Source organism: Ochotona curzoniae, unplaced genomic scaffold, assembly GCF_017591425.1.
Source record: "Ochotona curzoniae isolate NIBS_2020 unplaced genomic scaffold, NIBS_Ocur_1.0 contig_430, whole genome shotgun sequence".
Classification (NCBI taxonomy): Eukaryota; Metazoa; Chordata; class Mammalia; order Lagomorpha; family Ochotonidae; genus Ochotona; species Ochotona curzoniae.
In genome coordinates, this window is record NW_024466219.1 from 21,120,576 (window position 1) to 21,136,799 (window position 16,224).

At 38.8% G+C, this 16,224-nt stretch overlaps 1 protein-coding gene across 9 annotated transcripts in view; it reads left to right on the top strand.

Annotated features, from left to right (window-relative positions):
• RPS6KC1 (ribosomal protein S6 kinase C1) overlaps window positions 1–16,224 on the top strand; it is a 133,567-nt gene that overhangs the window by 87,971 nt on the left and 29,372 nt on the right. For all 9 annotated transcript variants that reach the window (XM_040985656.1, XM_040985660.1, XM_040985662.1 and 6 more), the window contains 2 exons: window positions 9,293–9,340; window positions 10,539–10,671. In XM_040985656.1, the coding sequence (XP_040841590.1) occupies window positions 9,293–9,340; window positions 10,539–10,671 (181 nt within the window). The remainder of the gene's footprint in view (window positions 1–9,292; window positions 9,341–10,538; window positions 10,672–16,224) is intronic.

Consider the following 16,224-nt stretch of genomic DNA (forward strand, 5'->3'; position numbering starts at 1 on the left):
GAAGAATCTTGAAACATTTGCTATCGGGGGTCCTCCCGTCCCGCGGAAGAAATCACCCGACACTTGAGAGAGTCTTCAAGGCGCCTTTATTCTGATCTTCCGTTCCCTCCGTTAACTCCGTTGTGACCGTTATATCCGTTATGACCGTTACGCTCCAGCCCCTCCCCCGCCAAGCCCCCCGCTTAACTGTCAAACTTGACCAATCAACTTAAAGAGAACCAAGGCACACCAATCAGGGCAAAGGGCCAATCACAGGGCAGGAAATGGTCAGTGCCCCCAACAATTTGCATTAAAAATAAAATTAGCATAAAGTAAATGCATGTGTTACCTTTTTAAAATCAAGTTAGAAGATGCTTTTTGATTTCCTTAAAAAATTGTATATTGATTTTCTTCATTTAAATCCTTAAAAATTAGGAAGCAAAAATGTGGATTTCTTTCTAAACTGTTTATGCCAATTCCTGAGGGTCTGTTTTTAAAAGCCATAGTATTTTGTTTTTATATGAGAAATTGTGGTAAATGTGATGGTTACTTTAACAAATGGTATTTTTGAGTAGACGAATGACAGGTTTTTTTAAAAATTGGTATTTTGTTGAACTTGCTTTTTAGTGTATTTTCCTTGAGTAACATTGGAATTGCTGTGTGGTAGTAGCCAGAAAAACAAACTTTTCAAAAAATGTGTTATTGCATACATAATTATACTTTTGTTATTATTACTCATACATAGTTAATAAAGCACCTTACATTTTGCATTTCATTTTACTCATCCTCTACTTACTTGGAGTGACATTATAGGTGATTTGAAATGGAATTTGACTTTTAAAGGTTTACCCTATTTTTAAAGTGAAGCCATCAGATAGTGACTGTGAATATTAGAGCTGGCATTTGCTCTTGCACTTGTGTTCTACCGTGGGAGTCTTCTTGACCTTGTGTGCCTTTCCATGGGGTGACTCGTGGTTCCTAGTGCTCTGCGTTTTCTGCTTGTTTGCCTGTTGCCTGCCTCTGGGTTCGTCATCCCCCTTATGCTGAGTTAGGCTGGATTTCTTCACTCTCTTACCTTGGGGCTTTGATGCATATGTTCTGAAGGTGGCCACAGTGACTTTGGGTAGCAGCAGATGGCAAACCTTCAGGCTGCCACCGGCTATACTGGTGTTAAGTTGGAAAGTTAACGTTTGATGAAGAATCAGTAGTGCATATGAAAGAGCTTTTGCTGCTGAAATATCGTTTAATTAAAAAATTAGCATACTAAAACCTTAACAAATGTCTGAGCATTCAAAGAAATCCGAAATTAGTTGTTTTCTTATAGATAAGGTAGTTATTTTCCAGCTCAATTCAAATCACTTGTTCTTCCTAACCCGATTCTCTTTTCTCCGTCTCTACCCCAATTTATCGCAGTGAAGACAGAGTGAGTGCCCACTACATTGAAAAGAGGCTGCTTTTTTAAAGTTACAAGTATTTAGATAAACATTTAAAGAATACTTTGAATTATGGCATTTGGGATTTTAATAATTTAAAAGAAATATAGATTTTAAGCGCTACCTCCTTATTGTCTAGTTACATAGGGTTTCTTCTATGTTTGAAGATAAAATTCTCTGTTAAACAGAAGCATTGGGAACTCAGTGAGGTATTTTGTTTTGTCCTAAATTGGTTGGTAGTTCTTGACTTCTTTATCTAACCACAGCTTGGTATCCTTTTGGACTGATTATTCACGTCAAGATAATGTATTACCCTGGAAGTTCTAGAACAAATAGGTGCTGGTAACAGTCCAAAGGCTTTTTCCTGTTTCTTGTTCTTTCCATCCACCCTTCCTTCTTTCTTTCCTTTTTGTCTGTCTTGTTTTTCTTAAACCCTAGGAGTACCATTTATACTTTCTCAACTGAAAGTAGATCCTTGAGAATCTTTTACTGTAAATATCTTTTACTGTTGTAAGTGTCTGTGTCAAATTTCACTTTTTGTACTTCAGTTCCCCTCTGCATAACAACTTTTGTGAACCAAGAACAGATTGGACTCATGGCAGAACACGGGTGAAGTGTCTGTACAGTCTGTTCGTGCTCCAAGTGAGTGCTTCTCATGGCCTAACGCTGTGGTACCACACCATCTTTTGCCTTTGAAGTTGCTGGGCAGCTGTACAGGGATCATCGCTTGCCCTCTGATGCCAAACAGAGAAAAAGCTAGATCCACTTGGGAAGAACTATTGGCACCAAAGATCATTTAATATTCTTTCTTGTTTTCTGGTAGTTGAGATTTGTGACATGTCTGAGGTTTTACATGTCTGTGAGGCTGTGGTATGGGATTAACAGTTAACAGCAGAAACACGTGGTACAGACAGTAAGAATTTAAATGACAATGGAGTAAAGAAAATGTGGATAACATTTAATTATCATCTCATGATATTAGCAAAGGTTTTTCTTGAACATTCTTTTAACCTTGATGAGTTTCTCTGGAGTCCATGTGGAGATGCACTATGTTTCATGTTACTCAGGGAATCTTTTCCTTTTTAAAGAATTAGAGCTGAAGTTATTTTCAGAAACCTCTAGGCTTCCAGTGTCAGCCTTTAGATTAAATATTTAAAAGGATTCAGGAATGGGGTGATGCTTCATGCCCGTTACAGGGAACTCTCCACACTTTCTGGCCACAGATGTGATGTGTTTGAAGTAGCATGTGCTTCCCTTCTTCCACATACATTTTCTCTCTATACTTGAAAAAATCATCACTTGAAGGTCTTGGTGTCCTCTTCCCCCATCTTAGCAAAGGTGATGTTCAGTTAATAGTAAGCTTTCCTTATTAACAAAGAGACCCAGAACTATTTTTAGTTGGAGATGCTCCTGCTTCTGTTAAAAGAGGAGTGTTCAAGTTTCATGGTGCTGGTGGAATTGAACAGATGAAAGTAGTCCTAAAGGGATAAGTTGTCTCCTTTTTTCCCAGTTAGGAGGAGTCATTGTATATATTAGTATGGGCTAAGATGGAGTAATCTCTTCTGTTAGACCATATGCTATTGTACAGATAAAAAAGTGTGAAAAATGGAAAGTAAAGTAAACTAATTGTATTCTTTCAATAAGGCATGGTCTTCAGAATAATTATTTCGTGACAGTTTTAGTTATAGTACTTGTTTTTATCAGGAAATAAAAGATGGGTTTAGGAGCCTTTTATTGGAAAGACAATTGTATCAAATTAGTACAAATTAGATTTTTGTCTTTATAAAGGTGAGCAAACTCATGAGCAATTTTTAAATTGATGGGTTCTAGTCTACAAATGAACAAATTCTGTTTGAGGGTTAAAGAAGCTATTATTTTGTCCTTTATGCTGACAGCTTCATTACAGATTGGCCTACTGTTGGCATTAAAAAAATGTTTGGCTCCTTATGATCTTTGTGCATGCAACTATAATATTAATGCAGCACCATAGCAGTGTTCATTAAGAAATGACTTTAAATGAGGTTGAAGCGTGTAAATTTGGAAAGATACAGATGTTAAATGCAGTCGTTTCTCTTTGTGTACAGCTGTATGGCTAATAATTTCCAAGTGGCTAAAGCTCTTGTTAGCAGGAGTGCTGGTGTGTTAAGAATGACTCTATAAATAACTTGAAGAACTGAAGTTGAAGGTGCTTCTTTTAAAGACTATTGTTAACTAAACATTATTGCCAAACAGATGGAAAGCATTCACCAGCCTGATGTTTTTAGGTCTAATTATATTATCACCAGCCCTGTACGGCTCAGTTGAAGAGGTGTATCCAGAGGCCAATTTATAATCATTTAGCCAACACCTGTTTGGGAGAAATTGACAGTCAAAGGGCACATTTAAAAAAAATCACATATGTTCCTGTGTTTATTGCCTCAATGTGAATGTTTTCTAGTCGCAAACAAACTTGGGAGGAGAAGAAAGTGAATGTAAACAAAGCAGCACTTGCTAGCCGTGTTTATCCATCTTCATTTGGCCTTTTTATCGGATACGCTTCATGCTTCATGGCCGAGTTCAGCAAAGAAATAGCACCACTGATTTATGCACGTAGAGTCTGTTCAGTCAGTTAAGAGGCTTCTGGTAGGAAAAAGGAGCCCCTCACTTTGTACAACTCCCATACCTTCTTATCTAGTGGGATGTTTTCTTTTTCATAGAGAAGCTGGGTTTGCTTTCTAGTGAGCGACTTAAAGGAGTCTCAGGTTGATATCAAAAGAGAATTAAGGAACACTGAATGTGTTCCAATACTCAGCAGATGTTCACAGAGTCCTTTGCAGAAAGGCACCAGGGTGTCTCCTTTTACGGTCATTATATGTTAATTTCACTCTCAAGGTTCAAGTTCTATGAAGCCATGACTTGGAGTGTTAAGATTTGTGGTGACTGTAGCTCAGAGAGAGTAGGTGTATTGTGTGTCTGAAACAAATCACAATCCAAACCTTTGTGGAACTGATGATCCCACTACCTTGGTTGTTCCAGTATTTTCCTTCTGTCTGTCTACTTTGCTATTGAAAGATTTATATGTAGCACCTTCATTTTCTTTTGCTTTTCTTTTTTTTCTCAGGGCAGTGTAATCTCTGTCCTGAGAGGGTCCCTGCACGATGTTGTAGTGACTTCCTCATGGCCTGTGCTGGTGGTCCTTTCCTCATTCGCATTCTTCATGGCTTCTCTTTATTGTTTGGCACAAATGGTTGCTCTCATCTGAAGTGTTCACTTTCTTTGACACCTTATCACTGTATTTTTCTGGTTCTCTATATTTTTTTTTCCCTAGAATTTGTCCATGCTATTCCAGCCATGTGTAAATTTCAGAAATCGAACACTAAAATACTGTTTAGTATTCTACGGTTTCTAAAGGAACCTAGCTGAATAGTTAACAAGCAAGCATGCTGGAGCCAGGCAGCCAGGTTTAAATCTTGCCCTCCATTTCTTAACTTTCTGGTCATAGGTAAGTTAACAATTCTGTTCCTTTCCCATTTGCAAATTGGATTAATAAAAGATATCTACTTCTTTGGATTTTTAAACTCATTACATGATCTAATTCTTTACAGGCCCAGCATGATACCTGGTATAAAGAAAGCATTCCAGTGAGGAGAATGCTTATTTTCATGTATTTAATTTTTATAGAGAATGTCTACATAATCAATTTTTATTTTTAAAATTCTATTTGGAAGAAAGGGAGAGAGAGTGAGTTTTTATCTGCTGCTCACTTTTCATATGCCTGCAACAGCTGGGTCTGGACCAGGCGAAAGCTGGGATCCAGGAACTCACTGGGGGTCTCTAATATAGGTGGGGGGGACCCAACCACTTGAGCAATCATCTGCTGCCTCCTTGGATACATGTTAGCAGGAACCTGCAGTCAGAAGCAGAGCTGGAACCCAGACCCAGGTACTGAGATGTGGCGTGCAGGATTATCTCAAGTGGCATCTTAAATTCTGTCAAATGTTTGACCCCTCAGTCTTCAGTTTTGACTTGTTTTCTATGCTTTATTCCTGTACTGCCATCTTCCTTTTATATTTTTGAATTTGAATTCACTAGCCATGCATTTAATGAACATTTACCATATGAAGACAACACATTATGTGATGGGATTAGTTTAATTTCTGTATATTGCTGTCATAACAAATTATCACAAATTTAGCAACCTAGAACAACCAATCATTATCTTACAGTTCACTAGATCAGAGGACTTACATAGGTCTCATTGGACTAAAATGAAGGCTCGGGCAATGCTGCATTGCTTACTGGAGTCTCTGGGAAAGAACTGGTCCCCCTGAATTATTCACATTTTTGGTTGGATTCTGTTTCCTCCTGGTTGCCAACCAAAGGCAAGTCATTGGTGACTTGTCACTCCTAGAAGTCATCTGTATTTCTTCTCAGGCTTGCTGTGACCTCCTAATGGTCTTTGTTCCTTTCTTTTATGTGGCTGTCTTATGTCTCAGGGCCAGCAACTGAACGTCCCTCTGCTACTCAGATCCCTCCTGATTCTCTTCTTGCTGGACCATTCCATGCATTCTATTCCTTCTTGTAGGAGACAGCTGTTTGCTTTTAGGAGTTCATGTCATTTGGGCATACTCATTCAGATAACCCAGCATAACACATTAGTTACATCTGCCAGCATGCACCCCTACCATCTTTTGCGTGTGTGTGTGTGTGGTCTAGTAGCATAACATATTCAAAGATGCTGGAGATCAAAATATAAACATATTTGGGAGCACTATTCTATTACATGTTCTTGGAGAGTTGATGGCTGGTCAGGTGATAAACAAGTGAGCAAATAAAACTTTAGGTAATTGTTAGAGATGCTGTTGTAGGAGTTAATCCTGTATAAAATGGGATAAAATAGCATTACTGAAAGATACAATGGCATTTGAGGTGAACACACAAAGAGGAGTACTTGTTTGAAAAATGGTTCACTTTTCAGGGGGAACAGTAATAATAGTGATAGAAGTAATAGTAATCATTGGGTACATTTTTTTTTAAAAGATTGCATCCTTAAAATCCTCACAGATTGTGGGTATTACTATGTGTTCTATGAGGAGCCAGTATACATAATAGTTGTGATATGTTTTCAATATGGAGGATAAGAATGGTATAATTACCTTATTAGATTGTCGAGAAGATTGACACTGGTTATCTATGTCTAAAGCACAGCACTCAGTAAACCCTTAAAACATGGCAGGTAAAAGTGGAGGGCGTAGAAGAGAAGTACTTAGAAGCTTGACTTGAGCTGGCTTGGTTTTGAAGTGGGGCGCGGGGTTCCAGGGAGTTCAGGGTAACTTGGAAGAGCTCTTTGGTTTGGGAGCTTTTATTGATGGGTGGTGTTTTTCAGTACTGTAAGGAGGGACAGAATTGTGTTTTGTTTTTTGTAAGGACAGAACTATAGAAGGGAAGGGATTTATGGAACAACATAGGTCAAACACTGAGAGGTTGAAGTTGATGTTGGCACTCCTTCAAATCCATCATGTTTAAATGGAAATTGCCATTTTGTCAAACTGGTTTCCTCTGTTAACTCCCTGTTTTCCCCCACCAATCCTTTTCCCCCGTAAGCTTAACATCTTTCAAATATTTTATTTATTAATTTTCATTTTTAATTATCTAAAAGGCAGACTGTGACAAAGAGGTATCTTTCATTGATGGGTTCATTCCTTAAATGCCCACAATGGCCAGAGGCTGAGCCAGGCCAAACCAGGATCCTGGAATGTCAATCAGGTCTTGCAAGTTGGTGATAGGGACTCAAGTACTTCCCAGGGAACTAGTGGGAAGCTGAATTGAAAGCTGAGGAGCTGGTACACAGACAAGGTACTTTCATAAAGTTGGCAGGCATCTGAAGCAGCATTTTAACCACTCTGCCAGAGTCCTGATAACTATTCATTTTCATTTTATTTGAAAAGTCAACACACACACACACACACACACACACACACACACACACACAGATCTTCTATTCACTTGTTCAATTCCAAAGTGGCCACACAGCTGGGTGTTCCAGCTTGAAGCTAGGGGCTTAGAACTTAATCCAGGCCTCCCACAAAGGTGGCGGTGACCCAAGTACTTGAACCATCTTCTGCTGTGTTCTAGAGTATGCGTTAGCAGGAAGCTGCATAGGAAGTAGAGGAGCTGAACTCGAAGCAGGCACTCTGATATGTGGGATACAAGTGTCTCAGGAGGCACTTTAACTGCTGAGCCAACTCTCTGCCCTTGTAACTTGTATTTTGAAGATTTATTGCTTTCTGTTTGAAAAGCAGGTTTTACAGAGAGAAGAGTCTGAGACAGAGAGGTCTTCCGTTTGCTGGTTTACATCTCAAATGACCATAATAGCTATAGCTGAGTTATCAAAGCCAGGAGCCAGGAGCTTCCCCTTGGTCTCCTACATGGGTGCAGAGGCCCAAGGACTTGAGACATCTTCCACAGCTTTCCCAGGCCATAAGCAGATAACTGGATTGGAAGTGGAGCAGTTGGGACGCCAATGCCACAAGAGGAGAATTAGCATGCTATGCCATTGTGCTGGACCCCTAACTTACATTTTAAAAGGAAAATATAAGCTGCTGATTTGAGAATTGACCATAGAGCAGCACAAATGGAAACATGGAGATGAATGCGAATCCTTTGTTAAAAGCTACATAAGAGTTGATCTTTGCTTGGCTAATTTTGCTTGTAAATGGTGAATTGAATTCTGATTCTTAATGGTTTTTTTTTTTTTTTTTTTTTTTTTTTGGTCTTTTTCTGGTTCATTCCTCCTAGGCCTGAGTTGGGCTAGGACTGGGCCAGGCTGAAGCTGGGAGCACAATCTAGGTCATCCACATGGGTGGTAGGAATCCAGCTCCTTGAGCTGTGACCTGTGGCCTTGGGTTTACATCAGCAGGAAGCTAGATTTAAGAGCCATAGGTAGAATATGAAACAAGGCACTTTACTATGGGTTGTGAGAATCTTAACTGCCAGGCTAAATGTCAGCTCTCAGTTTCTGGCTCCATTTTGAAGATGGAGCTGACATGGTTTGTTGACGGTTAAAAGAGGAGTTAAGGATGACCTGGATGTGCTGACATAGTGGTAGAGTGTGTCAAGCCATTGCTTGTGATTCCAATGTCCCATCTCGCATGGCCATGCAAGTCCTAGCAGCTCTGTTTCCCATCCAGCTCCCTGCTAATGTGCTTGGGAAAGCACTGGAGGATGGCCCAAGTGCCTGGACCCCTGCCACCCACATGGGAAATCTGAATGGAGATACTGGCTACGCACTTTGGACTGACCCAGCACAGACTATTGTGGCCATTTGTGGAGTGAACAAGTGGGTAGAAGATTCTGTCTCTCTGTATCCCTGCCATCCCACCCCCAAATAAATGAGCAGATTTTTTTAAAAAAGGCTGAACTTGTGGTAGACAAACAAGGCTGGAAGAATGCTGGAGGCTGCTAACATCCTAGTTCCTGAGCTCACATTATAGCAGGTTGCCACCGAAGAGGTTCTAGAAAGGAAGTTAGGATTTCAGCACCTTTTTAAAAATTGTTGTTGGTAATGCTTAGTATTAGCCATCAGTGTTCCAAAGGGAAACAAATTCTTGAATTCCTTGTCTAAAATAGTATTTACTTTTCAAAAATTGCATGTAAGACTACATGTGGGAAACATAGTAATGGTTCGAAGATATGGCCTGTAAGAAACAGAAATCGTAATAAAACCTATTTGTGAATGAAGCTTATTTTTGATTCTATGGTTTGTTGACTTAAATCTGTTTGGAAGTCAACCATTTTAGTGAATCAATTCCAGTATCCCTCAACACATGAAGTTTAGTTTGCAGAAGTTAAGAGTGTTGTGTTGTGGATAACTTGCTTGGCTTTTTCATTCATTTATGTAGGTGTTACTTGTAATGGACACGAGGACTGAACAGACCTTCATTTTAAAAGTAAGTAGAATTTGTATATTGAATGAATTTGGATATTTAGTCATTTCTTTTCAAATTATGCTCCTGAAGAAAATACAAAGCTTTTTGACTGAGTGTTTGAAAACTCTGTGGTGCTTTGTATTCTATTTCCTTTCAATTCTTCCATCACGGTTGTTGAGAACTCTGGAGCATACATTCAGTGTGGATTAACTAATGTGGGTACATTGCAGACTGTTTTTATGCTGTTTGAATGTGTAGTGTAGACAGCCAGTACTTATCTTGTGATTTTGATGTGATTTCAGAAGACTGCGTTTGGTCTAGCCTCTGATCATGACCATGATTTTCAAGTGCTAACTGCTACCTTAAATTCTGTGTTAAAAGTGTTTGGGAAAACTATCCACATCAGTGTCCTCTTTTTTGTTTAAACTCAATTTTGATTCCATTTACAGCTCAATCTATAATTAATTAAAAAAGAGAAGAAAAACCCTCAGGTTTTTATAGCTTTGAAATTGAATTTAGAATAGTGATAGTACGTATTCTCAAAAATATATGAATTTAAACATTTCTAAAACATCTGGAAAGTTCAGTTCATTCATCTTCTGCTACTTCATCTGAGACTTTTCTTTTTGCTAACGAGACATGGCAGCAGGTCCTATCACCACTCACTGAAGCCTGTCTTGTTTTATGTGACTGTCCTTTGTCACTGATGTTTCCCTAGATTTGAGAAGCAGGACTTGATGCCGGAAAATATACACAGCCTGTTGTTCCATTGGAGAAGACTGAATCTTCTCTGTCCTTTTTTTGGGATAGAATTTTTAGGTTTGCCTGTTTAATTGCAGGATATGGTTTGTAGCTCAGGAATTTGAATTGATCTCGCAGGGCCTACTGCTTTAAAGATGTACACAAGTAAAACAGAACTTAAAAGGTCATAGCGAAATAACTGTGTGTCATCCTGATGACTTAGTTTGAGAGCGTCTCTAATAAAAACACTGACCCACGTAATTGATTTTAATGGCAGCTTTGTGGCATCTTCCGTTCTCTGGATGCTCGCCAGATGCCATCAGCAGCGCCTCCAGGGACCGGGAGGCGCGGAGCAGCAGCTGAGTGACTTCTCTGAAGCTCAGAGTAACTCGGATAGATTAGTTTGGTTGATAAACACAGAGCACAGCAGGCTCCAAAGGCAGCTGAGGGTACAACTGACCTTTTTGTTCTCTGTCAGGGTCTAAGGAAAAGCAGCGAGTACAGCAGGAACAGAAAGACCATCATCCCCCGCTGCGTGCCCAACATGGTGTGTCTGCACAAGTACATCATCTCGGAGGACTCGGTGTTTCTGCTGCTGCAGCATGCGGAAGGTCTGTGCGTGCGGCGCCTCGCTCACGGCCGAGCACGTCCTCACACCTGGCCTGGCAGGAGCAGAGGATATACACAGAACACACGTGACACCATGTCCTCTTCCTCCCTGTTTTGGGTTCTGAGGGAAAATGAAAAGCAGGGTGAAGAGCACATTCCTTTGAACTACAGTGCCAGCTTTAGGTCTACTTAGCTTCTTTGGCAGAGAATTTATTTAATGGAATGAGAACTTCCATGTGACTGTTGAAAGAGTGGGGTTTTATTTGAGGGATTTTTATTTTGTTCTGCCAAAAAAAAAGGATGCATTTATGTTAGATGACAAAAGCATCCCCTGAAGAATTAGTTAATTACCTCTTTTATTTATTTATTTATTTGTTAGGAAGCGAGGCTGTTTGTTTAACATTTGACGTTCTGTAGTTGTTCTGATGCCAGTTTTGAGGAACACAGCCATTGGCATCACATATGGGTACAGGGCACAGTATAGTACATTACCTTCACATTATTTGTGAAATTTCAGCTCTTAGTAGTGGGAACAGGTGGCAGAAATAAGTGTTATGTTTTGATTTGGTATTGCCCTCTAATACCTGGATTTAAATAAATAGTCTTTTATTTAGAACGATTTAATATAGCAAACACAAATTCACTTCATAAAACATTGCCTTCTGGCTTTTAAACAGGTTTTCTTGAAATCATAAAAAAAAAAGGCAATACTTAATTTCCATAATTCATGAAAGCACTATTGTTTTTACATTACCGAAAATAAAGAACGCTTCTGCTTTACTAACAGGCATACCATCTGAATTTAACACATTTTCCCAGGAAAAGGCATTGTTGCTTTCTGGGATTGAGGCCTCTTATGATAAGAAATGTGAGATTTTTGACGGGGGCAATAAACTATTAATATTGTTTATTATGAAGTACAGCGCAAGATAACTGCAGCTGGAGGGAAGACCTCCATATGCAGTATTTAATAGGAAATTCAGAAGGGGCTCCATGGTCTCTCAGGTATTAAGAGAGTTAATTGCGTGTGTGAATTGGATAACTAATTCACCTTTGTTCAGACATTATAGACAGCTTTTATCTGAGGATACCAGTGCATTACAGACATTATTGAATTAGAGGTCATGTCATCTGATAGCGAAATACAGCCACCTCTGGTGTGGAACAAAATAACTTGCGTAGTAATAATCCATAATAATTTAGAACAAGGTCAGTAGGATGAATGTAATTATAGTCAATATTCTATTACCCAGCATGGATTATTCATGTTGGAGATTATCAGTGGCAAGTTTCAATCCTAGCTTACCTTTATTAATTTGTAGCTTTATCTTCCTTTTCCTCATCTTCCTTCTCCAAATGATACTTTGGATTTTCTTTTGCCATCTTCTGCCTTGCCTTGTATATCTTAAGGCTAATATTTTAACTGATTATACTTTAATACTATAGACAGTTTTTCAGATTTCTTTTGACACACATATAGCTTTCAGATTTTCAGCTGTTTCAGATTTTTTTACCATTGACCACATCTGACTTGAAATGACCACGTGACCATAAGATTTGTCTTTTAAAAATCTATGTGTTTATTTGAAAGAGTCATAGAGAAGCAAGGGGGAGGAAGAGAGAGAGAGAGGAGATTTTCTATCCGCTAGTTCACTCCACAAATGGCTACAGTGGTCAGGGCTGGACCAAACCAAAGCCAGGAGCTTCTTTCAGGTTTTTTTAATGGGTAGCAGGGACCCAAGCACTTGAGCCATCTTTTGCTACTTTACTATGCTAGACAGAGATCTTCCATCCACTGGTTCGTTTCCTGAATGGCTGCAATGGCCAGAGCTGAACTGATCTGATCTGGTCTCCCACATGGATACAGTGACCTAAGAACTTGGGCCATCCTCTGCTGCTTTCTTAGGTCATGAACAGGGCACTAGATCCAAGTGAAGCCGCTGGCCCATGATCTGCTGCCCGTGTGGGAGGCTGGGGCAACAGGTGAAATAGTATGCTATTTGCACCATGCCAGCTCTTGAACATTAAATTTAACTTACTACCCAGCAGAGAATGGGGAAGAGTTTTTCTCCTTGCAAATAAAACTTTTTAGTTTTAACTAATTTATTTTTAATAGTCCTTCCCTTTTTCCTTTTGAAAGACAGAGGTACAGAGAGATAGAGGGAGAGACATTGAGTAAGAGAGATACTGAGATAGTCTGTCTTCTAGTTCTATTCTCAAATGGCCACAACACCCAAGACTAGACCAGGCTGAAACCTGGAGCCAGGAACTCTATCTGTGTCTCTCATATGGGTGGCAGGGTCCCAAGTATTTGGACCATCTTCTGCTGCTTTCCCCAGTGCTTTGGCAGGAAGCTGGCTTATAGGTTGAGCAGCTGAGGCCTTTGGTTGAATATGGGGTGCTTGTACCCAGGCAGTAATTTAATTCACTGTACCATGACCCTGGCCCCTGAAAATGCATTTTTCTACAATTGACATTTGGGCAGTTGTTTGTGCTAGTAACATATTCCATAAAGAAAATGGTGATAGTCATGTTGAAAAATGTTTGTTAACAGTGACATCAAACAATGCTATATTTGATTGATCGAAGAGCTAGACTTGCTAATAGCTGACAAAGGCAAGTGACTGTGCAGGTGGCACTGTTGCATAATCCTTTCAGGAAAGGATTCTGATACATCAATACATCTGATACATCAATACAGCAACGTGTGAGTGTTAAAATGTTCATGCTTCTTAATTTAATACTTTCATTTCTGGATTCTGTCCTAATGAAATATTCAGAGATGTGAAATATTTGTGCGTAAAAGATTGGAAGCAACTTAAATGTCAAATAGAGAAACATTTAAATACATCATACTGTCTATCACAGGGATATGTTCTATAGCCATTCAAGCTTGTATTCTTATGAATGTTAGAAAATGTTTATAATATAAAAATTATGAATCATAAAAGCTAAAATAATGCTATATTAATTTGTGCTTATCATTAGGTGTTAGGATTAAGGTTTATTTTTATGTTTTTAATTTTTTTTTACTATTTTCAGAAAATTTTGTGATCGAATGTATTAGTTATAAGCAAAAGGAATGCTTGTTCTCCCCAATAATACTCTTAGTATTTTTAGACCTTTTACCTTGGAAGATTTTTTAAAAATTTGTAAACGTATTCTATTTTGGTAACACAGTTTAATAAATATCTATTTAATGCCTGTTTTACATGTTAGAATAGAATCTTCTGCCTGTGGTTATTAAAACCTTATGATCTGACAAAGGAGATAATCAAAGCAAAAAATGTTAATATAGAATAGGATATTATAAATGTTTTAGGGTAGAATGAAGTGGCATAGAAGGTTCTGAGAAAAAATAAAATGTATCCAATGATGGAATACAAGAAAATTGAACAAAGAAAAATTATGGAAAAAACATTACAGAATGAAAAAGACTTTTGGCAAGCAGATATTGAGGAAACTAGTGGGTAAAATTTTATGAGATAGGTGCAGCATGAGGAAGTCTAGCGTTGTTTCCATGTGGCGAGTTTAATTTCAGATGAAGTGTGTGACGAGCAGGAGGCAAGGACCAAATCCTGGGCTGATAGTGTATCACGGAGAGGTTCAGATGCTTGTATGTTAGCAGGTGCATAGGATTTGTGTTCTTGAATGACAAAATGTCTTGATGGAGAGCCATGCCAGAATAAAGACTCATCGACAGCAGTTTATGATACAGTGGTACAGGGCAGACTTCAGGTAAGCATCTGTTACCTCAAAAAGCAGAGATCAAGGAAGGGAGAGCAAGGTAGTTCAAAGAAGGTGATTGGCAGAAATATTGTAAGTCCATCAAATGGGATTTGGAAACTTTCAAATGTTGGAAGAGCAATGGAAAGAAAATAAACCAAGACTGACTCAAGGCTCTTATGGCAGGATGACTCAGAAATCAGAGGAACTGATTGGGGGTGAAAATAATTTACACATATTGAATTTTAGGTTTCATAGCTTGGGCAGTGGCCTTGGCTAAGAGGGAATGGAGCTTTTCCTCCAGCCTTATTGGACACTATTTCCTGCTCACTCTGGAATGCTGAAGAGATGATGGTTCCCTTCTTTGTGGCAGCACTTCCCTTTCTGAAGAGTTACTGTCTGATTCACCATTGCTCAGTGCCTGCCATGTTGCACTTTATAGGTATTAGATAAAAACTTAAAAAAAGACTTGAGCTTGTTCTCAAAGTCATCGTCTTTCAGGAGGTTTGGAAACCTTCCCAGGCATTTTATTTGGAGTGTGTGAGATGTCCAGGATCAGAATCAGGCTCAGGCATTTTAGTGAAAGTGCCACGAGAAAGGTATTTGTGGAGAAGGTTGTTACTTTGGTCATCTGGGGATTGAGTTAGTGGGTGGAGGATCTCTTTCCATCTCTCCCTCTTTCTATAAGTAAGAGTCTTTCAAACAGTAAGTTAGAAAATGAAAGATTAAAGAATATAGAACCACCGCACAACTCCTTTTTGGAGGGAGTTTCTAAATCATGTTTGCATGCTTAAACTTTAGTTTGAAAGTTGGGAATTTCGAAACGGTATATTCTGGGGAGGGCAGAAAGCCTTAAGTAATAAGAAATGGAAGGAAAACTTCCAGCACATGATGTCCTGTACCATTAACAACAAAAGGGAGAAGACTTCTGACTAGATCACTGGTAGGGATGTGTCTTTTTATTGAGTAAAGCTTCCTGAAATGGGAATGTTAAAAATGTTAAAAATGAACCTTTCAGTTCATATGAAGAAGGTGAATTTTTCAGTGCTTTTTAAAGATTGATTTATTTGAAAGATATAAGGACAGAGAAAGGGGGCAATACAAAGAGAGGTCATCCATCCCCTGGTGCATTTCCCAAATTGCTGCAGCGGCCAAGCCTGGGCCTGTTGAAGTAAGGAGCCTCGGACTCCATCCTTGACTCCAATGAGAAGAACAAGGACCCACGTGCTTGAGTTATCACCTGCTGTTTCCAGGGTGCATGTGAGCAGGCAGTGGGATAAGAGCGGCCCGGACTAAGACCAGGCCCTCTTGCAAGGGCACATGGGCATCCCTAGACTTAATGGAGATTCTATTTATTATGAAATAGAAGAAAAATGTGTTAAAATAACATTCATGTGACAGTAGTATTGCTAAATGATTTTTATAATTATAGTTTAAGTTTTTAGATATATATCAGAATGCAGGGTCAATTTTACACCAGTTTACTTCATTAAATGGCTTCCCAGTTAATCTTCTTCAGTAGCTTTACTTGGTCTTATGCAGCACATGATAAGTATGGGGGGACATCAAATCAGAAAAAATATTACTGTGTCATTTATAAAGGCATAATTATATGCCAGATGCCAAATTTCCCCTCTAGGCCTGGACTGGGCATTTCAAAATGGAATAATATTGTTGATTTTTTTCCCAACTATAATACACAATTTTAAACAGCACTTATCTATATATTTCCATTTGACTAGTTATTATATAAACAGATCAGAACATAATCAGATGTTTCTAAGACTAAGTAATTAACTTAAAAGCAGAATTTTAGCTGTGAGATTTCA